The sequence below is a fragment of the Rhododendron vialii genome, chromosome 5a, assembly GCF_030253575.1.
Source record: "Rhododendron vialii isolate Sample 1 chromosome 5a, ASM3025357v1".
Taxonomy (NCBI): domain Eukaryota; kingdom Viridiplantae; phylum Streptophyta; class Magnoliopsida; order Ericales; family Ericaceae; genus Rhododendron; species Rhododendron vialii.
This window is the reverse complement of record NC_080561.1, coordinates 13,898,751-13,925,814: the sequence shown is the minus strand read 5'-3', so window position 1 is coordinate 13,925,814 and position 27,064 is coordinate 13,898,751. Positions and strand designations below refer to the sequence as shown.

At 36.5% G+C, this 27,064-nt stretch overlaps 4 protein-coding genes across 4 annotated transcripts; 1 reads left to right on the top strand and 3 right to left on the bottom strand.

Moving 5' to 3' along the window:
- Window positions 1-455: 455 nt before the first annotated feature.
- On the bottom strand, window positions 456-1,903 carry LOC131327605 (uncharacterized). Its single transcript, XM_058360754.1, has 3 exons — window positions 1,404-1,903; window positions 1,062-1,299; window positions 456-955 (listed from the first exon to the last, which is right to left on the bottom strand). The coding sequence occupies exons 1-3, from the start codon at window positions 1,713-1,715 to the stop codon at window positions 456-458; spliced, it is 1,050 nt and encodes a 349-aa protein (XP_058216737.1). The 5' UTR covers window positions 1,716-1,903.
- A 1,388-nt stretch (window positions 1,904-3,291) lies between these two features.
- Window positions 3,292-6,853, bottom strand: LOC131327604 (uncharacterized). The gene is made up of 2 exons (XM_058360753.1): window positions 6,435-6,853; window positions 3,292-4,356 (listed from the first exon to the last, which is right to left on the bottom strand). Exons 1-2 carry the CDS (start codon window positions 6,840-6,842, stop codon window positions 3,292-3,294), a joined length of 1,473 nt encoding a protein of 490 aa, XP_058216736.1. The 5' UTR covers window positions 6,843-6,853.
- Window positions 6,854-7,049: 196 nt separating this feature from the next.
- On the bottom strand, window positions 7,050-7,709 carry LOC131326744 (uncharacterized). The gene is made up of 2 exons (XM_058359610.1): window positions 7,498-7,709; window positions 7,050-7,388 (listed from the first exon to the last, which is right to left on the bottom strand). The coding sequence occupies exons 1-2, from the start codon at window positions 7,636-7,638 to the stop codon at window positions 7,146-7,148; spliced, it is 384 nt and encodes a 127-aa protein (XP_058215593.1). The 5' UTR covers window positions 7,639-7,709; the 3' UTR covers window positions 7,050-7,145.
- A 15,841-nt stretch (window positions 7,710-23,550) lies between these two features.
- On the top strand, window positions 23,551-24,779 carry LOC131326633 (protein EXORDIUM-like 2). The gene has a single exon (XM_058359483.1). The coding sequence runs from the start codon at window positions 23,632-23,634 to the stop codon at window positions 24,520-24,522; it is 891 nt and encodes a 296-aa protein (XP_058215466.1). The 5' UTR covers window positions 23,551-23,631; the 3' UTR covers window positions 24,523-24,779.
- Window positions 24,780-27,064: the final 2,285 nt, after the last annotated feature.

Below are 27,064 nucleotides of genomic sequence, written 5' to 3'. Positions count from 1 at the left end.
AGATTGAAAATTGAAACACTTCATTTCTTAACGAATTTTTGGAAATCAGAACAAGTAATAAATAATGTAAAAACATAAACAACAAAAAAGATATCGACAACATTATTTTAAAGTAAAAATTGTAGAAATAAGAGAAAATGGGAAACGATGCTACAGGCTTCTTTATTGTTTTGACTCCCCTTCACATACCAACAAGATTATAATGGCCTTACACAACAACTGCAATACAATCGAAGGGAAACAAAATGAATGTTTCCATTTTCGAAACAAAAGGAAACCCACGAACCCGTTGAAAAAAGAAAAGAAAAGAAACCCACCGACCCCACTCCGCACTTGGCGCATACACCATACCAATTTCCAAACACACATTAACGTTTCAAGAGATTTAAACTGAAGGCCAACTAGAAGTTCATTGCCACTCACATTTGTTTCCTCGTCACTGTTGTCAATTTTGGTTATCTAGCTACATTACCACGTCTTCGTAGTCTACGAAGTGCTTTCCTAATATCATTCCTCACGTCATTCATTTCTGGCACATTTTCTTCGTCAACAATGTCGTCCCTTTCGTCCAATCTATCTTCCAACTCCGGGTCCTCATCTGGTAAGTCCTCGAACGCATACTCATAGGCCGAGCTTACAGGAGCGAAGAAGTTATCAGGTTCTCTATCCCTACGGATGTAATTATGAATTGCCATCGACGCTAACACAAGGTCCACTTGTGTTGACATTCCATACCACGGCATGAGGGCTAGGAAACCAAACCTATTTTTCCAAACGCCAAACATCCTTTCAATGATACTCCTCAGTGATGAGTGTGCCCTATTGAAGTGCTCTCTATCATCGCGAGGTTGTCGCTGACCCCGTCTAAATTCAGCTTGGTGGTACCTAAACCCTTTGTAGGGAGCAAGGTAGCCCGACCTGTTGGGATAACCAGCATCGACTAGGTAGTATTTTCCTGTGCAAGTCGTACACCAACTTTTTAAGAAAATTGAACAATGTAATATATAAAAAAAAATTTCCTTCCAAACTCCGATGCGGCGTAAATGGAGCTAGATTATTACTTGCTTCTGGTTTGGGGAAACGATATCTTGGATTCAAGACACATCGCTTGAAGATGCTATAATCATGATAGATCCCTTCCCATCCAGCTGATGCAAACACGAAAGTAAGGTCGAAATCGCAGACAGCCATTATATTTTGGGTGGCATAACCCTTCCGTGAAAAGAACCTCTTCTCGTCTTCTTTCTTCTTGCATCTTATCATAACATGGGTCCCATCTATGGCCCCAATACAATTTCCCTGCAGCAATAAATGAAAGTGTAAACCGATTCACGAATTCTCTGTATCATGACAAGGTATCATAACATTACCCAAACACAATTGAACACGAAAGATAAACTCACCTTGAATGGTTTATAGAAGTCGCGTCTCTCCAAGTACTCATGAGTCTGATGTTGGTTTCTCGTTGGCTTTAACTTATCAGCAGTGAAACCTCTCCTCATGCATGCCAATATTTTGTGCACATGTCTGCTCACAGTGTCTCCCGAGTGCTGAAACCTCTCCTGTGTTCTTCGGTTTGAGTGGCCCCTCAGTAGATGCATGAACATTGCAAAACTCTCGAAGCAGTCAACTCCATCCTGTTTCATTCGAGAAGAACTCCAACCATAGGTTTGTTGAAGTTCTACGACTATTTTTGCAAAAGTGTCTTTCGGCATGCAAAGCTAAAGTTGAAACCTCTCATCACGAGCATTCATTAGCTCATGCAAATAAGCTTTACCCGACAAGGGGCACGTGTGGAACGGTAGCCTCTGCGGCCTACGTAGGATTTGAATGGCATGCAACAATGCTACGGTCAAAAGGTCAACCAACAAATCGTCCGCGCCAAATTCGGCATAAAACTCGTCGGCCGGGATCGAGTACTCAGAGTTCGCGTCATCCTCAAGGACATTAGTACTTGAACTGGCATTTCCATTGTTGTTGTTCATCCACTCCCAATTGTCATATCCGGCTTGCGGCTCGGTTCCATGACCTCCAATGTTGTGACTTTGCCGAACGTCAGAAGATGCATACAAGTTAGGCGAAGAAATGTACTCTTCCACAACTTCTTGAACACGTGAAACATTGTCACTCGGTCCTGCATTGCCTTGCCCGGTATTGGCAAACCTGTTCACCCATGGCATATTTTCGTACCCCTCACAGTTTTCGTATACCTTGTTGGATTGTTGATGTGCCGTAGGATAATTATAGTTGGGAAGTTCATTCCCTCCGTTCCCGGAGTAAATGTTGGGATAATTTTCCGGGTAAACTCCAGTTTCCAATAACCTCGTAAAACTACCAAGGTCGAATGTCCCCCTTCCAATGTCGTCTGCACTCCTACTGTTTCCCCAACTTGGATTATCCATGACCCCTACGAACAAAGACAATCCGTTGTTGAAGAACAAAATTTAAATTTAATTGTTGTTGGGAAATGATGGTACTTATTTTTGTTAACCTAAGAAAAAAGATGATTTCCAGGAAAAGTAGGACAACGGCTGTGACCTGAAACAAGATCCATGCATTAATTGCTTGATCACTACCAAATTGAAGGGAAAAAAAAAAGCGTCAAAACATAAACAACTTGCGTTAACAATGACCAACATTTTTTTAACTGCCAATTATGAATCACCCAAAGTGGGCCGTTTGTTTGGCTGTTTAAAGATAGTTAAGGGAATCTGATACATCAATAATCCCATCGGAAGATCATGACATGGATTAAAATATGACATTCCTGCAAGTTATGTATCCCACATTTTCATCGGATTACAACAAGTTTGAAACAAACAAAATGGAAAACGACACCCTAAATTAGTTTGAATTGCAAGGTAATGCGTCGATCATCAGATTGTTCTGCAGGTGTGATGTGAAGCAACGTGGAAATGAAATTGAAGAAAAAACAGGTAGTTCCAATCTCGAATTGCATGTGATAGTTTAACCATAACATGAAAAGAAAAATTTATACCAAGTTGAATGCAATTGAAAGGCCCAGTTCCGATCTTCAACTGTACGGTTCACAATATCCGTGGATGTGTGGACAAATCTCCTTTGAAAACATATTACCAAACACAATTTATAATGAACCATGGAATGTAGCAAACCATTCAACAAATACTGTCAACACAAATCATAACGATCCAAGTTAACAATCCTAATTTATGAAGTCCAACACCACCAACATGCGAAAAATTTTCAAACATAGTTTCAGTACAAATTAAACACAAACACAGATTAGTCATGTTTCCAGTAAGGGAATTTTTAAATATGAGGGGCCGGGTGCCAAGGAGGGAGACTCTCAGTTGGGTTGCCTTGTCCGCGTGACTGTTCTAACATTGCCTTTGTATGCTCCCGTTGAGCGAAAGAAATCCTCTGTTCATCATTTGGCAAGCCGTAGAACACATCCATCTTCATGGGATCAGCGGACAAGTAGTCAACAAGCCACCAATAGACCGGGAGAACGGGTTGTTGTTGGAAATACTCCATTCCACTAAGGATCTTCATTATGTCGACCATGTTACATCTATGCTTAATGACGGATCTGAACTGATTCTGCCTTGAAACCATGGTCTCCAAAATGTTAGCCATCGACTGAGACAAAGCATCTGTTGCGGAACTTGAGGTGCTTCTCCTTTTTGTTCCACTTGAGTTGCAACCCGGATATATGGGCATAGCTGTTGGGAAATGGGGGGTGCTTGTACCATGTTCAGATAAAAGGGGGGAGCATCGGATTTCGGGTTGAGGGCAATGGGGGGAAGTTGTTGTACCACGGTTCGAAAAAGGTACGGAAGATGTACCATGTTCATGTTGGGTAAAAGGTGGGGGACTTGTTCTAATATGTTGAGAGAAAGGTGGGGGACTTATTCTACTATGTTGATGGAAAGAGGTTGTGTTTGTGGCAGCATGGAGAGGGAAAGGATGGGTGTTTGTGCCACCATGGTGAGGGACAAATGGGATGCTATGGTTGCCATGTTCAGGGGAAAAGGGATTGGTTGTACAACCATATTGAGGGAACATGGGGTTGGTAGTACCTTGTTGACTGCAAAAGGGGGTCCCCCTACCAGGTCCAAGGCTTGTGCTAGTAGATTCACTACCAATTTCCTCTCCGTTATCTAGTCCAACAGTGTTGCCTAGCCCATCCGTAGCAGTCCGGTCGTCATTGTCGGTAGCCAATGCTCGACGACCATCTGCACCTATACCAAGCTCCCCCTCCGCTCCGGGAGTGCATTGCATTGAGCCAGTGGTTGTTACTTCTTCGAATACCCTTTGCATCAAGTCCTCGTGGTCCAACGGACGGTCGCGGAACTTTGCCACTGCATCATTTTGCTAGGGAGATACACAGAAACAGACAAACATATAGCAACACATAGACAAGTTACGCAGAAAATATCACTATTGTCAATGTAATGCAGTGGCCAAAAACGCAGTGGCAAACATGTAAACCATAACAAGAATAATGCAGTGACAATATAACAATAATGCATTGGCACATTAAGCAATAAACAGTTCTGCATTCTGGGAAGGTAACTTCATGATACAGTTCACATACGACATTCACACAACTACAATAAAAAATGCTGAGGAGAAGTATAATTCTACGGGGAAACAGAAACATGTAGGATAGAGTCTGACCTGGTCAATGACTTCAACTTGTGGGTGAATAAAATTGCATGCATTTTACCATGTTTTATAACCCGTAGACTGTGAGATGAGAAACCAAATAACACTATTAGAAGCCTGAAAAGGCTGCAAAAGGTGAAATGGGGGCAGGGTAATCCTTTTGGCATGTGATTTCTAATCCTTGAATGCCATTATTGTTTTCCAATATGTAAGGCATGGCATGGTTCACTGTTTGGCAGGTCAGTTCTCATCTTGCAGTGGCATTATTGATCAATAACATTAAAGGCATGGCAGGGTTCACTGTTTGGCAGGTCAGTTCTGAACCTTCATGGCCATTATTGGTCCAAACCCCAGAAGGAACCATAGGGCTCACTGTTTGGCAGGTCAGTTCTGATCTATGAAGCACAGATACGGATACGGATACGGAATGATCACTCGATGTGCATAATTTCCTAAGTTTTATATTATTAGTGATGCTATTATTACAATTTTTCCCTTTTCATTTGTACTTGATTCTGTAAAAAAATTCATTGTAACCCTTGACGTATCCTAAACGTATCCTCTCGTATCCCCCACGTATCCCTACCGTATCCAAAAGGTATCCGAAATAATAAAATATTTAATTTAAATGCAAGATATTTATTTGCCGTATCCGATACGTATCGGGGCGTATCGGGCGCGTATCCGAATCCCTCGCGTATCCGATACTCGTACGTGACTAGTTTCGGAGTATCCGTGCTTCATAGGTTCTGATCCTTCAATGGCATTATTGGTCAAAACCCCTAGAGGCATGGCAGGGCTCACTGTTTGGTAGGTCAGTTCTGATCCTTCAACGGCATTATTGGTCAAAACCCCTAAAGGCATGGCAGGGCTCAGTGTTTGGCAGGTCAGTTCTGATCCTTCAATGCCATTATTGGTCAAAAAGATAAAGGCATGGCAGGGCTCACTTTATGGCAGGTCAGTTCTGATCCTTCAATGGCATTATTGGTCAAAAACACCTAAATAATGTTAGGGTGCACTGTTTGCATGTGAAGACTGGGCAAAAGTAGAAAACTGGAAAGGGTTCTTGTCAACGAAATCCATTGAAAGTGAAGCAAAAGGAACCAAATTATGCACAAAAACTGCAAATTGCTTTCGCAAAAACAAGCTACCCTAATTAGTAGTAAGACTTTTTTTGCCAGTTTTATTTGTCAAATATGAACCTCGGATGCTCAATATTGTAAAGGCGATCACATAGTCAGTATTTGATAAGATATGGTACGACTCATATTAAATATGCCTCAGTTGTGAAGATTATTCATGCTCAAATGTGGGAGATGCAATATGATGATCAGCGTGGTCCTAATTTATCCAATGATCGCTATTTATTCTAGTGGGATTATATTTGCCTTGATCACCAGTTCTGTCGAACAAACAGGTCCTCAAAATACATGGAGACCAAACTAAGATGGACCAATGCTTATAAGTATCCCCAAAAAATGACACTTGACAACACACAGCCATGGATAAAATCTAATTTTATAACGATCATTTTGTAAAACAATTAGGCAGTGCAAAATGTACTCCGCCAAATTAGTTTCTAAGCCGCCGTGAGCCATGAAAAAAAGAATTACAGAAAGTCAACAAATACGAGTGGTTCATCAATAAATGCCCTACATATGAACTGATCAATGCAATGAGTTACAAAAACAAGAACAGGAGCTGTATTAACACTTTTGTCATGCACATATGTTATGCAAGCAAAATAAATGAATAAAAGCTTCTGGATTGGAGAAAGTGCTTACCGCAATTAAGTTAGCCCAAAAATGGTCAGGTGCGGTAAAAGTACCCGTCACTGGATTCATACCCAGGCCTGTTGCACCTCTTCTCGAATCAGCTAGTAATGTCCATGCCTGCCAATCTCGCTTCAAGACGCCATACCGATTCTTACATTGCTTCAAGTTGATCACTTGTCCAGTCCTAGCAATGATCTCATTAGAAATGTTGCGCAGCAAATTGTTCGAAAGTTGTGTCGTTCCCCTACCTTCAGCTTCAATCTCCTTTATGGCTAACTGTAAGAACAGCCTTGTCATTTGTGAATCCCAATTGGCTCTTCCGGGTCTGTAAGGTCCGGGAGGCACAATCCCAAGGCGATGACTACCAGTTGGTGCTACCTTCTTCCCTAGGTTCATCCTCTTACGAGGGGACACCATGTCTTCAAGTATATTAACGAAGCAAATAGTATAACAATGTTAAAGTTGAACTTGTGCTATAAATCCAATGTAACGTACAAAATGACAAGGTACGGAAGATAGGAGACATAAAACATCAGAAAAAAGTATTAACATTTTTGTACTATACACCTTCAGTCAAAAGTCGATTAGAATAATTTACATTTGGCACATTTACGTAAGACAGTAACATACGGCACATTACAAGGCAAAAGTCGATTACCAATATTAAAACAAAAGGATAACGACTCCATCTATGGAACTACGTTAACAAGTCAGGTTCATCTAAGCGAACTTAAGACAGAGCAACAACACTTGGACAACACCTATGGCAATCATGACTGTCTGAAGTGTCCTCACTGAGTTGAGAATCTCCCGATTTTCAGCCCTGAGGTTTGCAATCTCTACAATCAACGTAGGGGTGACAGTTGAAAGTTCAAAAGGAACACCACGTGTCTCATTCGGAAGTGGGACAGAAGCGTTGCTTGGAAGAGACTCGTCACACCACCCATTCCATTTGTCGCAAGGCTAGTTGTTGTAGTAGAATGTTAGGTTCATTAAAAAGTATTTGTAGGGAAGTAGTACATTTATGTTGAATTTGACAATGCAAATTTGAATATATTATATGTACACTTACTGGGTTCATCGGACACTTAAAGTAACGACGTCCAGGATTCTCCAATGATCGCGAGATTTTGACAACGCAAGGTCCGGATCCACACCGACCACACACTCGATGCATCCAACCAGAATTGGAGGAGGACATGTTCGAAGCCATTGATTCTGATTTCTGTTGGCTCTAACATTTATACATAAACAAAATTTATAGAACTTTTAGATACTTAATTTTATTTTCCTCTCCATACCCCTTTTGCATTTGATGAAACTACTAACACATGAAATGCTGTAAGTGTCATTTTAGCATCACTATGAGCAGGGAAAAAATTTGGCAACTCATGTCAAATATTTTCCCTTTGGGTCATTTATTGGAGTGACACCTTCCTTCTTTGCCAAAACTTGGTAAAGTTACTATACAATTAAAGAAATACCTAAGTTTCACATAATGGTTGCAGCCTACATCTGAAAATATGTAATTTTCAAATGCAAAATTATCACATAAGCCATTCTACAAAATTTGACATTCCCATTTGTTAAGGCAAGCTTGAAGATGCACCCTCAAACTAAGTTTTAGGATCAGTTTGCATGATTAGTTTTCAAATCGATTTATAACCGAAGGCAGAAAAGGAAAGAAGAAGATTAAAAAAGAAAATAAAGTGCTCATTTGTCTACCATTTTCTTTTCACATGGTCAAAAGGGCATTAACATAGAAACAAAAAAAAAAACCATACAAAGAAAGTAAGACATCAATACAGCGTAACCAAACCTTCCACTACTCTGGAATCAGAACAGCAAACTACTAGTCAAATTGTATGAGTCCATTTGTGGAAATTAATTGAAGGCAGCCTAAGACAGAATCTTCAGATTGAGAACAAGTAAACACGATGGGAATGAAATTGTTCCTGTTTAAGTCAAAGAATTATGGGGTCCCTAAGAATGGAAAATTAAAAAACATAAAAAAATACTATGCTCCGATAATGAAATATTTGTAGAAATTATGTGTAACAAACAAGGGTTTCGCATAGCGAGTGATATCAACAACAGAACCAATGGTTGATACACAGATCCAACAAACTATTCTAGATAGAGTACATAAATTTGGTAGTTTTCATACAAAATGTCTTCAATGCCAGCAAATAATGTGAAATTGCAATTGTGTAGACGGCAAAAATAGAGTTCGAAAAAGGAAAAAAATTAAGTGTTGAATGGAGTCTGTAATTGGATCAGACATACAACTTATTGGTCCTAATTTTCCAATAATTTTGGTATGAGCTTAGATTTTGAATGAATATCCGTCAGAGTATTCTGAAAAAACTACGAAGGTCGCAATCATCCTTTCGGAAATACAAACAAACACAAACATTACAGACATCAACTCGGACAAGGGTTTGAGAACTCATTGTTGTGTGTGAAAGAGAGGGGCCGTAGGTTGGACGAATACGATCTGCCTCCGAAAAACTCGAAGGTGGAAGTTCTTGCTGCTATGTAGGGTTCACGATCGGAGGGGGGTGATGCCGGAGTTACTGCACCTAACGGGAATCAACGGCTGGACGGAGGATTTGGTGGGCGGAGGAGATCTGGGTTCCGTGGAGAGTTGGTGAGGAGGATCGGAGGGGGTTGATGCCGGACGAGGCGTGTGACAGGATTTGGAAAGTTCCCCCTTGAATGGATGTTCTGGGGAGAGTCGGTGATTACTGTTTGGGAGCTTCGGAAAGGGTTTGGACTGTGTGAGGCTATGGTGTGATGAGTACAGAAGGATAAGGTTCTGCTAGGAAGGCATATAAGATAGCCAGGGTATTTTGGTCATTTTCGTGGTCTGCAGTGTGGCTTTTTCAAAATGGTTTTTTTAGCCGAACCAGTGGTGGCTTTTTTTGACAGAAAAGCCGGGAAAGCCGGCTCAATTTTTTGTCCGAACAGGGCCTTAGTTAAGCGATCAACTTAATACCAAAAACATTTCTTCCATCTTAGTTTCCTTCGCCTATTATTGATATTAAAAGGGGTACCCACAAAATTAAAGGAAAAATTCTATGGGGCTGTCATAAGACCAACGATATTTTACGGAACAAAATATTGGTCTATTAAAGAAACAACATGTGAGCAAGATGAATGTAGCGAAAATAAGAATGTTGAGGTGGATGTGTGGTAAGACTAGGCGAAACAGGATTATAAATGAAATTGTTCGTGAGATAGTAGGTGTAGCACCTACAGAAGAGAAGTTGAGGAAAAATAGACTAAGGTGGTTTGAGCATGTCTACCGTAGACCAGGAGATGCAGTAGTTAAGAGAGCGGATAGAATAACTTTGTGTAGCAATGCTACCGGGAGAAGTAGACTTAAATTAACATTAGATGGTGTTGTGTGCAAAGATATGAGTATAATGGGTTTGTGTGAATAAGTGGCCCTTGACATAACTCAAAATGGAGGAAAAAGATTCATGTAGCCGACCCCAAGTGATTGAGACATAAGGCTTGGTTTGATTTATTATTTTGATATTAAAAATATACTAATTTGCGATATGTTTAATAATATATGTTTAATTAGTGAGTTTGCAGTAGAGATTTTCTTTCTTTTTTAATAATGGGAGGGAAATTAAGAGGGGCGGAGGATGCTTTTTACGGTACCCAAGTGAGCACCATGGAAACGAACAACCAATTAAAAGGGGAAATATACTTTTCCAAAACGTGTGTTATATTCGGAAAATGTATCCTGAGATATCAAAACAAAAAATTTAGCTCAAATGAAATTAAAAACACTAATCAATTTTGGTCTTCATCAACGTGAGAGAGATTGGAGGTGCGAACACTAAAAAAAAAACATAAGAATGACCAAAACGTTCTTATAGCATAGAAAAATCTATAAAATGAAGCGAGGTAAGCATGTACCTAAAGGATGGAGCCTCCGGGGGAAGAGAACCTTAAAATGGAACCTATAAATAGAACCTTAATCGTTGGATAGTAATGCTAAATTATTTTCAAATCTGTTTAGACTGTCATTAGGAGTAGCCGAGTAGCTATAAAATGGTTCCTAGAAGAGTTTAATTTAAGTTAAGAGGACAACTATATGTGATCTACATTTCATTTTTACACTGGCCAATTGAAATAGGAACAATAGTTATTTGGGAAAATTTGTGAAAAATTATTAATTTCTACTATGATTGGATTGCTTCTGGCTAATATAATTTTATCTCCTGAGCAAATATAATTGGTTTGCTTCTACCTAATGGATTTTCTCTTTTGGAAAGAAAGCTACCAGTAGAATATTTTTAAAATCTACAAAATTATTAGACTAAACTAAAATTCTGAACAATGAAGTGGGACATACACTTGTCGCATCCACATTTTTTATTTTTTTTTTTTGCTCAGCAATTTTTTTTTTATAAATTTTTGAAAAGGATTACAAAGATTAACTGATCAAGAGCACATCGGTGAAACGCAACCCAAGAACCAGACCCAAAGGAAGGTAAGCCAATCAAAACACCAAACAACAACTCCGAAACAACCTCCTCAAAAATCTATTCTGCAATACTATATAGTATAGATAAGGGGAATATGATATGGTTTATTTGAGTAATTTATAGAAGAGTGGATATGCATATACTTGGTTTGTTTCGGGGTGGATAAGAGTAGGTGGATATAGAATTAAAAGAAGATGGTGACATTTTTGTAATTAGAAAGGAGCATATAAAGACAGTGACATTTTTTGTAATTAGAAGGGAGGATATAGAAACGTCACCTCCCCCATCCTTCTTATATCTACATGTGGACAAACATAATATCTCCGGATATTATATCAATGATCTATATCCGGATGGCAAATATTGAATATAAGTATTTTTGATTTACTATTTGGTGTGATAACATATCCACCTCTTATATCCTGTCAAAACTTTAATAGCTTCATTGATAGAACCTACAATTCCTAAGTACAAAAATTGTAATTATTTTCTCACACAAAATTTTTTTAGAGAACTGATTTTGAAACTCCATTTTTACCGTATACACTCTCTCTTTTTTCCTGTTATTTTATCACATTATCCTTTGATGTGTGAAAAAGTAAGTTGCTGGAAGGTTACTATAGTAAATTTACATGAATAAAAACAAAACAAAAAAAAGAGCGCAGGTAATAAAAAGAGGAGTCTTTATTTTAGCATTTTTCAATACATTTTTTTAATTCTTTAAATCTTAACCATTCGTCCTAAAAAAAATGCAGTTACTATTTTCTTTTTGAGAAGAGGGTATTGATTCACTCACTTTCTTTTTTATAAATGCACTCCAATTTTTTTTCCTTTAGTAAAATTCTAAAGTGTATTTTTTTCACTAAAAAACTAGAATTAAAGCGCATTTATAAATTAATAAATTATAAAAAAAAAAAAAGAAGTGAAAATCGTTTCCCAAATACGTAGTCACAATCCTTTTTATGACAGAATCAGTTGTGAGTACGTAGTTACGTACTACCATCCATCCAGGTAATGGTAAAGCTATGTGGGGGCCCGAGGTTAGGTTTGCGAAACCCAAGAATAGAGGGAGGGGGCCCACTCTAGGATTGGGAGAGTAGAGTAGAGTAGAGTAGAGTAGAGAGGCAGCGGGGTTTGTACCGTAAATTGCTTTTCCCACCCCCCGACACCACACCCCTCCCGATCTCACATTTTTTTTCCGTTGTTACCTTCCCTCAGCCCTTTTAATTACCTCTCTCCGTCATTTTAATTTTAATTCGTCCTGGGCTCTGCTAGCCCCTAAAACGGCAACGTTTGGGTTGAAAAAAATTCTCACCGTCAATTTGCAATCCTATGGAGCAGAAACGTAATTATGAGAGTATTAGAGACAAAATTTGATTATGTCTCTTTAGAATAATATGATCAAAATAAAAAGATCTTCACACCCGTTTAAACGCATTAAAAATTGAAGTACTTAATTTTTTAACCATATTTTTTAATATATAAACGGTCTAAAAAAAATTAAGTGCTCAAATTTTCACTCCGTTTGAATCGGTGCAAAGATCTTGTTATTCTAATTATATTGACAAAATCTTTGCACCGATTCAAAAGGAGTGAAAATTTAAGCACTTAATTTTTTTAGACCGTTTATATATATTAAAAAATATGGTTAAAAGATTAAGTACTTCAATTTTTAATGCGTTTGAACGGGTGTGAAATTTTTTTTATTCTGATCATATTATTTTAATTTATTTCTTTATTCAATTACTCACATCTTTTTAAGGCCTTTCAACAAAACATCCTAAGACTTATTTTTTAGTTCTAAGACTCTCTTAGGATGTCCATTGAAAGGCCTTGGAACCAAAAATTTACTACGACCATTTAAGATGAAATGATCAGAAAAATAACAACTTTGCACCGGTTCAAACGGATTGAAAATTGGAACACTTATTTTTGTAACTATATTTTTTAATCTATAAAGGAGAAAAAAATAGTCGGATAAACATGATCAATTGAAACACTTTTTTTCTCTCTCTCAATTACTTTAAAAAATCTAGAATTAGAGTTGAACCTATTGTGTAAGAAAGAAAGGACAAATTTTTTAAATGTAAGAAATAATAGTTTGATTAGTAACATGGATTGAAAATTGAAATACTTATTTTTACACCGTTTATATATTAAAACATAGTTAAAAAAAATATGTGTATTAAAAAATTTACTACGACCATTTAGGATGAAATATTTGGAAATTGAAACACTTATTTTCGTAACTATATTTTTTAATCTATAAAGGACAAAAAAAGAAAAATAAAACAGTCGTATAAACATGATCAATTGAAACACTTTTTTTTTCATAATTATTTTACAAAGCCTAGAATTAGACTTGAACCTATTATTAAAGAGAAAAAAAAATTCAAACTAAAAAGAAAGAAAATGAAATAAAATGAAAAAAAAAATCAAACTGGAATGGAAAGAAAAGGAAAAAAAAGAAAGAAGGAAAGAAACTGTAAAAAAAGAAAAAAAGAAAAGGAAGAGAAAGAGAGAGAGGCGGGGGTAATTTCGGAAAAGGGGAGGTGGGGCCGGGGGGTGTGTGTCAGGGGAGGGGGAATAGCAGCTCTCGTTTGTACCGATGCAGAATGCTCGGAATGAATTATTTCCCTTCCTCGTTAATTAATTAATTAAACAATGCACAGAAAGCTACTCTACGTCCGTCCAGGTCTACACTTATAGCTGATGTCATCATTTTAGTGGGGCCCCCTTTCTTGTCTTCCAATTACTCCATGCAACAACTTCCACGTTTTATTCGAATCTACTCTCGCCTTTACTCTTGATTGAGGGAGTGCTTCCCGCACTTAAAAATTTGTAGATTTTTATTTATGGTTATTAGATTTTTTCGATAGTAAATAAGTTGTTGAAAAATATCAAAGTATTTTTGGTAGTTAATAAGTTATTGATGAATTTGTGAGTAGAGTTACTGTAAAAAAAATTAATTAACAACTTTTTTGTTAGTAGAAATAAAATGATAAAATGTTAAAACTTTTTTGTTAATAAAAACAAGATAATAAAATACGTTAAATTTTTTGTGATTTTTGTTTGTGAAAATACCCCTAAATTGCAACAAACCATGTTATTCTCTTCTTAAAAATATCTTCTCCAAAATTTTTTTTACTGTTTTGTCATCTGTGTTTTTCCAACTTAGCGATTTTTATTAAATTTTTTACTTTTTGGATATATATATATAGGTTTCGGTGAGGGATCCCTCATTTTATTAAAATGCGGGACTCCCCTTCCCAATTGAATTTCGATGATCCGAGCCGCTCAAAGTGATCAGAAAGTGATTTTAAGGGTCCCCGTGAGAAATCAGCAAAAAAGATGACCAAGAAGGGCTTCATCCGAGCAGTTTTCATTGAACGGTTCAAAAAAACAGCTCGGATGACACCCTTCCCGGTCATTTTTTTTGCTGATTTCTCGCGGGGACCCTTAAAATTACGTTCTGCACACATTGAACAGTTCGGACTTTCAAAATTTGATCGGGAAATGAAAGTCCCTCATTTTAACAAAATGAGGGATCCCTCACTTGAAAATTCTTCTATATATATATATATAGTCCGTCTCCCGTAAGGACCACCTCATTTTAATAAAATGCGGACCTCCTTTTCCCGATTGAATTTCGATGATCCGAGCCGCTCAATGTGTTCAGAACGTGATTTTAAGGGTACTTGCGAAAAATCAGCAAAAAAAAAAAACCAGGAAGGGCTTCATCTGAGCAGTTTTTGTTTGTTTTTTATCGAACAGTTCAAACAAAAACTGCTCGAATGAAGTTTTTTCCGGTCATTTTTTTTGCCGATTTCTCGCGGGTACCTTTAAAATCACGTTCTGAACACATTGAGCCGCTCGGATCATCGAAATTCGATCGGAAAATGGAAAAAATGAGGAGGTCCGCATTTTAACTAAAATAAGGACTCCCTCATTTGAGACTGACTATATATACATAACATATCTCTATCCAAAAACTAATTTTTTTTGTTAAAATATTAAATAAATTTAGTAAAGACGAAAAAATACGTAAACATACAAAACTTTTTCTTTTATCTTAAGACTAACAACCTAACAAAGGGAATGGAGTAGCAAAAAATTTATTGATATCTATGAAAACCGTATTGGAGTTTTAAATTGTATTGTCTTTTTTAGTGTATTATCATGTGTTTAATGGGTTTGTGTTAGCTGAACCCTCCTTTTTTAATTTGAGTTCATAGGTTGCCTAATAAAAAGTAAGAGGATGAATTTGCGCACTCTCTAAATTGTTAACTTTAAAAAGTGCAAAAATTAATATAATATTAGTTTTTGCATTTGCTTTGTGGGCGAGGTTAACAATTTGGGGAGCGGAAAAATTCCTCCCTGAAAGTAATCATGAATCCTACTTAGGCCCCGTTCCAGAACGGGTTTTAAGTCCTTATTTTTTAAGAAGGCAATTTCAAGCTTAAAAATTATAGGCTTATTGAAATCTAAAAATATGCAATATGGATCTTGTTTGATAGATCTCATTGAGATCTTTAATACGATGCAAAAAAAATTGAAAAATTAATTTTCATTTACATTATTTTTGAGTTTGAAAATGTGAAATAAGTACTTATTTTTTAAGAAGGTGTTCTGGAACGGGGCCTTAATCCTACGAGTAGATTTTACACTTCTTTTGAGATCTAAGGATTTCAGACGACTGCATATTGGACCTTAGCCCCGGTGTTGTCTTTCTTACTCCCTCTCCATTGCATGTACATTGATTTGCAATACTCTCTGTCCCAAATTATTGGACCCCGACGAAAAAATGTGTAATTTAAAATTAAGAAATCAAATACTTCATATCATAATTTTTTGAGGTTTTTTTTACCTTATTAAAGAGCTCATGAAATATTTTAATTTGATGTAAAGAAACTTAAAAAGTAATATTCGAAAGTATTTTATTTGTCCCTATGATTTTTTCGTAGGGGCGACAATTTGGGGAGTAAATATTTTTAAATGTTTTGAAAATATTTTTTCCCGGTTACAAAAAAAACTGTAAAATATTCTTTTGGAAAGTCGAACTTGGCGCACAGTGGTGGTCCCTACCCCCCTCCCTCTGTCTCCCTCACCCTTATCCAAATTTAACACATTTCAGCGAGGAATTTTTCAGCGTCAGTGCTTATCTTGGCTGTCTAAATGTGTTTTGGATGATCCAGATTTGTTTGAGCTTGAGGAGGGTGTATTAGTAATTTCACACAAAAAATTACTCAAATCGATCTGGACCATCCAAAACATATTTTGACGGCCGAGATGGTGCTCGGTACTATGTGACCCATGCCCACCCGGCACGGAAAAACTTCTCCATTTCAGCACACACATAAATTAACACCGTTGACACACACTCAAGATAGCACATAATAACATAGGAGTAATTATTTATTGATTCTTAAGTACAAGTCGCTAATACATTGAGGACCCGTTTGATAAGAGGTTTCAGGGTTGGAATTGGAGTATTAATTTTATGGGAGTATTAATACTCTATGTGATAATAAAAAAAGGTCCGGATTATTAGTCCATTGGGATGTCCAAACAGGCCATTAGAGGGTATCCCTAATACCCCATGGGATTTGGTATTCATAATCTAATCACAACTTCTTTTCATTATCAATTTCTTCTATCAATCCAATTTTATCATCTAATTTCATTTCAAACAAACATGATATTAATAATCTTATCATCTAATCTCATCTCAAACAAACATACTCATTATCAATTCATTCTCATTAACAATATCTTCTCATTACTAATCTCAATCCCAATCATAATCCCATCTCGTTATGAATCTCATCCATCTATTACTGTTATCAAATGAGGCCTAATAACACACTCATTAAAAATGCTCAATGTAGTGACGAGGCCAATATAACGGGAGTGTTTGGCTATCCCGTCTATCGATGTTTGTATATGATCAGATTGTGTTGAGGATTACAGTCTGTCAAAATGTTTTAGAAATGAATCAAACACTACGTAATATAAAAATCATCTCTGGAAAAACTTTTTAATTCCAATTTTAGGCTTTCTCACAAGTTCTTAAAAATGGACTACCCATGCATCATCAACCAACACACTTGTGTAGATTTTTCTTATTAACAATCCTTAACAAAAACATCCATAATGGTACAAAATTTCTGGAAAAAAAATTGCTCCCAAACACTCCTTTGTTTTAAGGAAAGTGGATCATTTTTCGGTCCAAGTTTTGGATCTGTCCAATGTTTTTTTTTCTCAGCGAAAATTTAGAAATAACAGGGACTTGGTTACACCGGTCTGAACACCCAAGATCCTTTTTTTCTAACCAAACGGAAGAAACTAATTTAGATCCAACAGGCTGAGCCCAAAACAGGAGGAAAACCCTAAAAAAAAATCCAACGTTGTTATCAATGATTCAGATCTGTTTACAGACTCTTCCGGTGTATAGTTTAGATTCGGAGGAATGTTAACTTCGAAAGAGAGAGGATTGGAACCATTTATGAAAGGTAGTCGAATGGAAAAATAATTGAGTGCTCTTGTAGCTGGTTGTAATTATTACTAATATGTTTTGTTAATTACCATCACATGTTAAACATTTGCAAACCTTTATACAACTATATATATATATATATGCAAACCTTTATACAACTATATATATATATATATATATATATATATATATATATATATATATATATATATATATATAGATATATATATATAAGGCTCCTTGATTTGTACTCCGGCTCTCCCTCAAATTCAGTGTTTGGTTCAGTTTTTTGGAAGGAGGAGATAAAAACTGTAGTGGCTTTATCTCCGCCAGAGGTGGATTTGTGAAGGGGAGCTCAAATCCCAGCATTGGAAAATCCAGGGTGTTTTGAGACGGTTTTACCCTTCCAAATCCCCCTTTGATTTATCCTTTCTCATTCAAATAAGTCATTTAATACTATATCTCATCATATCCACCTTTCAAATTTTTATTTTCAAAAAATCATCCAAACACCTCATTACAAATTCACCATTCTTAAAAGGTGGAGTTACTATTCTTAACATATCACCTTTTATTACATATCAATCTTCAAATCCATCCTCATTTTATATTCACCTAAAATAAATCCTCCATCCAAACAGCCCATTAGATGTGAGAATGTCCCGATAACACCAAATAGTTTCTCAAGGCGTGTAACAGGAGTTTATTGTGGAAATGTATCCAGTTGGGTCTAATCAATCAGAAATATCACATCCCCACAGGCTCACGCACGCACAATTATAACAACACAATAATACGGAGAGGAAAAAAGGAATTGATACACACATTACACTCACACACCCTGTAGAACACTCACACACCCTGTAGAGTTCCATCAAAATCAGGTGCATGCAAATGCAATGACTCCACATGTCACCATCACCCTTACACCCTCTCATCATGGTACTATAACTTTACCCCCTCCTTCCTTCCAACCACTCCCCCACCTCATCACCCATAATAACGGCAACAGGGCCGGTTTTGGCTCACTCTGATCCCGATTCGAAAATTTAACCTTGCCTCCGAACCCTAATCGGATAATTTATGGGTATCTCCGCCCCACCTCTATCTGGTATTGGATTTACCCGTCCCATTCAGCTCAAACTTTTTTTTCATTGAGAAAATATGTTCTAGATTTTAAAATAAGTAAACACAAACAATAAAAGTTTATGAAATAACTATTATAATTTAAACAAAATCTATTATTATCTAAAACTAAAATGGAAGAAATAGTTAATATTTTATGTGGTATTTTAGTTGTAAGAGTAAAAATACAAGAATAAAAATAGTTTTTTATGCATAAAATAATTTCGGGGCGGGGCGGGGCGGGGCTAACCCGAACCCGATCGGGGCTCACCAATTCTCCTCAGACCCGACCCCCAAGAAATACTCCCTCCGTCCCAATTTGTTTGTCCAATTGTCGAAATACGTGTCTTTCAAAAATATACTTATATCTTACATTTTATAATATTTTTTTATGATTTTGAAGATTTTGTATAATAAAACTAATTGAGATCTATCAAACAAAATCCATATTGCATATTAAAAACATTATGAATTGAAAATTATAGCCAATTCTTTAAGAGGTCAAATGCTCTCAAAAAGTCAAAAAGGGGACAAACAAACCGGGACGGAGGGAGTACAACAAAAACCCGCCCCGATCGGGGGCGGGTTGAATTGCCATCCCTAAGTTCCATATTAACCCGAAAATGTTAAAGCAATTGATCAAAAGTGCACCGACGGTACGTGGACTTCACTACAAGTTTCACACGGATAATTCAAGTTGTTCAATAATTTTAAAATAACGTTTCAAGAGGCCCCACGAAATATCATCTCAATACGATATGCGTTGATTCTTGATCCAATCTTCTGATTTTTCATTTAGATTAGAGGGCTATAATATTTGAAAATTCAAAACGAGATTTGTAATTCACTCAATTAAACCATGGTTGAGATCGACTTGTCTTATGCACGAGTTAAACTCGAGCATATATATATTTTTTGAACTCATATAATTCAAGTCATGCTTGGATGCTCAACATATCAAATTCAAGTTGAGTTTACCTTAGGCGGACAGGGTAGCACGTGGAACTTCTAATTTCAAGTTGTTGGAAATATTCCCTACGTCTCAAATTTTTGGTTGTCTGCAATTTTATGTGCAATTACTTAGAGCATCCACAGTGATATAATCAAAATAAAAAATTTCTAAGGTTAGCAATATTTGCTCAAAAAAGAACTCGCATTAGAATAACCAAACTTAACAATTTCTTAGAAATTCATCAAATTCTGACCCTTAGGCCATCCACAGTAGTATAATCAAAAATGGATAACCAAAAGTTGACACATCAGCTTTTGATTATCCATTTAAGAGGTTGTTAAGCTTAATAATGTTGAGGTCCACAATGGTCACTTCTAGTCCATAACCAAAATAAAGGGTTCACTACAATTTTACTCTCTTCTTATGTTTTCCACCATTGATCACTTCCTCCCATTACGTTTTTTTTTTCGGGCAAAAATATATCGTTTACGTACCTTCCTTAATTTTGGGGAAAATTAGTGACTTCCATTCTTCATATTATGAATTTGGAAAAAAAAAATCATGTACTCAAAAAAAAAAAATCAGATGTGTTCTTGAATTTGGAAAAGCATGCAATATTCTTCATGTATTCAATCACAAGGAGAGGAATGAAAAAAGAATAAAATAGAAATGGAAAAAAAAAAGTGAAATATCTTAATCCGGCGACAATTAGTTGAATTGTAGATGAACGAAAGATACGAGTTTCACTTTTTGAGGAAAAAAAAGAGAAACAGTTTGTAGGTAAAGAGAATGAGATATAGAGCAGGCGAAGAATAAAATACCATTTGAAACATGCGTGTATACAATTTTGGAACCAATTAACTTATATGGTGTGAGATCCACAAATTTTGATTATTGAAAAATGTTGCTAGTTTTGATTATCCAAAGCCCAAAATTTGATTATTTCTAATAATGTTGCTAAGTTTGATTATACCATTGTGAGCCATTTTTTACACCAACATTGTTAACTTTAAAAATAATTTGCTTTTGATTATACCACTGTGGATGGCCTTAGATAATCAAAACTAGCAATCTTTTGCCAATAACCAAATTTAATTGTCTCCATATTTTTTCAATCAAGTACACCGTCATTATACAAAAACCTTCTATCTCTTCCATTTTCAACATGTTTCTACGAAAAATACTTTTAAAAATATTTTTTTTATGTTTTTGCACAAAAAAAAATTTTTAAATTTTTGTGAAAACTATTTTTCCCAAAACTATTTTTTTTTTGCAAAAATAGTTTATTTCAAAAAACAGTTTTTTTTTCTTTTCAAAAACTGTTCTTTTTAAAAAAAACTTTTTTTCAAAAACTTTTTTCCAAAAACTATTTTTTTAATCAAAGTTTCAAAAAACTATTTTCTCTTTTTCTATAAACCTGTTTTTATTAGTTTCAAAACTACTTTTAAAAAATTGTTTTCTATGTCACAATTTTTAGATTTTTATAAATTGAAAATGTGATGTGGCAAATTTTGGTTATTGAATTTTGATTGTACCATTGTGGACCTTTACATTGCTAACATTAGCAACCCTTTAAATGAATAACCAAAAGATGATGTGGCAACTTTTAATTTTTGACTTTTGGATATTCCACTGCGGATGCTCTTATATCTCTCAATGTATGAATGGTATGCAAAAAAATACTCCATATTTTACAACAGAGTACTGATTGAAGTACAATATGAATGATAGTTTTTTTTTTAGTGCAATTTTGTTCACCCTTCTAAAAAGATGGTGAACATTACTCTCTCTCTTAATTATTGGTTGAAATGGTTATTCCACTGCGGATGCTCTTATATCTCTCAATGTATGAATGATATGCAAAAAAATACTCCATATTTTACAACAGAGTACTGATTGAAGTACAATATGAATGATAGTTTTTTTTAGTGCAATTTTGTTCACCCTTTTAAAAAGATGGTGAACATTGCTCTCTCTCTTAATTATTGGTTGAAATGGTGTGGACTCCACCACAAAATGATGTCATAGATATCATGCAATACACTTTTTGGTAAGCATGACATCACTTTATGGTGGGATCTATATCATTTCAACCAATAGGAATGAGAGTAATGTTCACCCTCTTAAGTGGATGATGAACAAAACTCAACTCGTTTTTGTATGCTTTTTGACCATATTGCCCTTGCCTAAGATTGGTTGATACAATTATTTCACTTTATAACCTCTTTAGAAAATTTTAATATGCGAATTCTTCATTCATTTTACTCCATATATATGTGTGCGCCCCATTTTTGAAAGTCCAAAAAAAATTAGGAAAAGAAATGGTCACATTTTTTCAAGGTCATACCAACCAAAATGCAATAACATTTAGATATTCTAATAAAAAATAGGTAAAAAAATGTGAATTTACCCAACAAAGTTATATTTAAAAGTAATTAAATCATGGTCCTAAAACCACCCGTACTTATGTTACCATATATCTATGACATCATCATCCATTATGTTTAGATCCTATAAGCGTCAGATTCACCTATTTTACCCTTGATAAAGTTGAATCTTTAATGCAAAGATTTTCCATAACTAATGCTAAAAATTTCCATTCCCACTCCACATTTAATTTTTACCATTAATCATTTAATTTCTACCATTAATGCCAAAATGTAAAGCTACTGGCATATTTGATTAGGCAATAAAATCGAATATTTGATTTTGTTATTGCATCAGTGTGCCCATTGTGATAATTTTTGAAAATGATTAATTTCGAAAGTGATAAAGTTAGAAAACATGATAATTTCCCGGTTCAATTCAATTCTACTATTATATCAAAGGTCCCTCACTTCAAATTTATGATATTTGACAATTTTATCATATTAGAAAATTGGTAGGCAATGTAATAATAAAATGAGGCGTAATAAATGGGAGGTAGTTTATAAAATATTTGAAAAAGGATGATAACTTAATGTTTTAAATCAACTAGGAGTAGGACTTAATCAAGTCTATAGTTTAGACCAATATATAAGTTCCTCTTATTTTTACAAACAAACAACAAAGACATTAAGAGGATACGCGGCAATAACTTAAAGAAATGTAAGTCTACAGTTTAGACCAATATATAAGTTCCTCTTATTTTTACAGACAAACAACAAAGACATTAAGAGGATACGCGACAGTAACTTAAAGAAATGTAAGTCTACAGTTTAGACCAATATATAAGTTCCTCTTATTTTTACAGACAAACAACAAAGACATTAAGAGGATACGCGGCAGTAACTTAATAAAATGTAAGTCTATAGTTTAGACCAATATATAAGTTCCTCTTATTTTTACAGACAAACAACAAAGACATTATAAGTTCCTCTTAATGAAATGTAAGGATTTACCCTTTCATTCCTAGCTACTTATTAGAGAAAGCAAAACGAGAATAAAAAGGCTCCTCTGGTGCTAAAAGCATTTTGGTTTTTGCTCCCCAAATAGCCATAACACACAAATCCAAAATCCAATATGTGGAAAGGGTGCTCCAAAAGATCCCCGTATTATTCCTCTCTACCATTGTCCCACAATTCTTCTCTCTAAAAATTAATTATAAACTCATCCTATTTTTAAAAATTTGAAGAAACATCGAGTTCTATTTTCGTAATTTATTAAACTCTTTCTATTAAATGAGTAACTTTAAAATAGATCCGAGATGCTGCCAAGCATTCCGTTTGGCAGCTGTGTCGAGTGATCAATCCGACCGTTCATCTTGACTATTGACGACTTAGATTTTAATTCGAACAATGAACAGATCTAATCTTTATCCACTCAAATTAAATCTAAACCATCTATATCGAAATAAGCGGTCGAATCTACCGCTCAGCACCACTTGCAAGCACGGTGCTATCGAGCATCAGTGCATTTCTTTAGAATTTAGTAGATGGTAGTGGTTGATTTATTCAAATTTCGTGACCCCAATAATAGTCCCGTATTTACTAAGAAAACGACACCTCCCCACCTCCAGCTGTCTCCCCATTATAAATACCCTCACCCCCCTCCCAAGTCTCTCTCATCCATCCTCACAAACACTCTCTCTCTCTCTCCCTCTCTCTCTCTCTCTCCAACTAGACTGGACTGGACTCCAAACCCTCCCCCATGACCATGGCCTTCACTTCCCTCCTCGCCACTCTCCTCCTCCTCTTCCTCTCTCTAACCAAACCCTCCTTCTCAGCTCTGGTCAAACAACAGCCCCTCGTCCTAAAATACCACAACGGCGACCTCTTGAAAGGAACCGTGACCGTCAACCTCATCTGGTACGGTCGCTTCACCCCCATCCAACGCTCCACAATCGTCGACTTCATCCAATCCTTGAACTCCCCGACAGCCCCGCAGCCCTCCGCCGCCTCCTGGTGGCGCACCACCGCAAGGTACAAGGGCGGCGCCGCCTCCCTCCTCGTCGGAGAACAAACCCTCAACGAAAACTACTCTCTCGGGAAATCACTAAAAAACATCCACCTCGAAGCCCTGGCTTCGAAACACGGCCAGGCCAACGCCGTCAGCGTCGTTCTAACGGCGGAAGACGTCGCCGTCGACGGGTTCTGCATGAGGTGCGGGAGCCACGGGTCGACCCGGGGGAAAACCCGGTTCGCGTACGCGTGGGTGGGCAACTCGGAGACCCAGTGCCCGGGTCAGTGCGCGTGGCCGTTCCACCAGCCCATATACGGCCCGCAGACCCCGCCGTTAGTCGCGCCCAACGGCGACGTCGGCATCGACGGGATGGTTATCAATCTGGCCACGGTTTTGGCGGGCGCCGTTACGAACCCGTTCAACAATGGGTACTTTCAGGGGCCCGCGACGGCGCCGCTGGAGGCTGTGTCGGCGTGCACGGGGATGTTCGGGTCCGGATCGTACCCGGGGTACCCGGGTGAGGTTTTGGTGGATGAGAGTACGGGGGCGAGCTATAATGCGCATGGGGTGAACGGGAGGAAGTACTTGCTGCCGGCTATGTGGGACCCGTTGAAGTCGGCTTGTTCGACGCTAGTCTGAAGGAGGATGTGGAAAGAGATCTTTGAGAGAGAGAAGAGATATGATATTAGGTGTGGGCCTTGTGTATAGAGTCGCGCATAGGGGTGTGGGCTTGGGTTGTCGTTTTGCGTGACGTGTAAATTATGTCTTTTTTAAAAAAGGTAAAAGTTGGGGAAATGTAATGAAACGGGTTAAATGGAGTATAAAATACTACTGTACTGTATGTGGGTATAAAAATGGATTGGGATCCTCTGTGAGGAGGATTGTCCCTGTTATGATGGGTTTTGTTCTGATTATGCCAACACATAAATGAGGGCATCCAACGAAGGAAAACAAGCCACGTAGCCACCTACTAAATCTCAATTTTAGATGGAGCGGTACTACAGTGTACTGGTAAAGCCTTCCCTTCGATCAGGATTTTTTTATACCAATCCAATCCGGGAGCGATACTACTGATAAATTTGAGAGACGAATCGGTATAAAATTCGAAGGAAATGATTTATCAGTAGTCCCGCTCCATCTCAAATTGCTTATTCAACAAAATATCATCTCAAATTGCTTATTCAACAAAATATCATGAAATTTTTAAGTAAATATTCCCTTTGTTCTTAAATAAATATCTCAACTGCAAATCTAGATCTCTTAAAAGATGTATTTTTTCACTAATTTTTTTTATTTTATAAATCAATAAATATCAATGATTTTTTTTTTTAAGTTAGAAAAAATAGTTTGAATTCCTTAACAAAAAAAATACATTTTTAAAGACTTAGATTTGCGGATTGGACATTCATTTAAGGATTGAGAAAATAATAAGTATTTTCATACATAATGTTTTTTGAATATTTTTACATCAAATTGAGTTCTTTAATTTAGTGTAATTTTTTAAAAATATTATGCATGACAAATGATTATTTTTTTTTTGTAGGGGAAGCAATTAGGATGGAGGTACCAGTATTTTTTTGCAATAATTTTACAACCACACAAAAATATCGGGGCAGTTTCGGGGACACCCAAAAAAACACCTCATAGTTCCCGATCAAATTTTGATGATCCGAGCCACTCAATGTGATCAGAATGTGATTTTAAGGGTACTCGTGAGAAATCAGCAAAAAAAATGACCGGAAAGAGCTTGATCCGAACAGTTTCGAACAGTTTTTTTTTGAACGGTTCAAATAAAAACTGCTCAAATCAAGCCTTTTTCGGTCATTTTTTTTTCTAATTTCTCGCGGACACCCTTAAAGGACACCCTTAAAATCACGTTCTGCACAAATTGAACGATTCGGATCATAAAAATTTGATCAGGAACTATGAGATTGAGATTTGGGGTGTCTTTTTAGGTGTTTTTTTGGGTATCCCTTGAACCGTCCCGCAAAAATATTTATACACACATTTACAAAGGAAGTGAGCTCTACACACGTTGCACAACTTCAGTGTGTGTGGAGCCCACCCATTTGTGAATATGTGTAAGTGTTTGTGTGTAGTTGTAGTATTATTGATTTTTATTATTTATTTATTTATGTGAGTTAATGATGATAAGCACTAGTAAAAGTAGGGAGTATTTCGAGGCTTTTTTGTTTTGTTGTGGGTTTGGGGAGAAGTTTTTCAGTGCCGGATGGGCACGGATTACGTGGTGCCGAGCACAATCTCGGCCGTCCAAACATTTTGAACGGTCAAGATCTGTTTGTGTAGTTTTTTAGTTTAAAATTACCAAAATACCCCTTCAAACCTAAACAGATTTGGACCGTCTGAAAGTGTTTTAGACAGCTGAAATATGTGTTCGGCACCACGTGATCCGTACCCACCCGCCGCTGAAAAATTTCTCGGGTTTGGGGATGAGAATGAGCTTTCTTAAATGTTATGGGGATTAAAAATGTGAATAAAATAAAAATCTGTGAATAGATGTTGGGGCCTAGGGGACCATTATGGCAGACTTTTTGATGCGTATTCTCACATTCATGTTACGGCTATTATTCCCCTTCACTAAATAATGGGTCCACTCTCTGCTTATGATGTGCTTAAAAAAAAATTACTCCCACCGTCTTAATTTAATTATACTTTTTGGGAGTTTGTGTTATTTTTTTATTAATTATATTTTATAATTTATAATATTTTAGGTGATTTTGAATATTGTATTATAGAATTAATCGAGATCTATCAAATAAGATCTATATTCGATATGAAATTCATTACGAATTTAAATATATAACTCGTTTTTTAGCCGGTTAGAATAGAACGAGGAACAATTAAATTGGGACGAAGGGAGTACTAATTACACAAAAAAACAGGTACTCTATCTTGATGAAAGTTTGGACATCCGGATCCTCTACAAGGACTTCTCTGAGAACTGTGGAGGCTTTTAATGAGAAATGCTCATAGCAAAATCTTATTAATTTGGTGTCTCGCCAAATCTTCACTAAAGAATCCCCATGTGGTCCGTCCCCTTCTCATTGCTCACACGATCCTCGTAGGAAAATTCTCATAGACGATTCAGATCCGAGCTTCTATGTGCTGTGTGTTTCTATCAAGTTAATGATCTTTGTTTTCGGAGAGAAATTATTAAGAA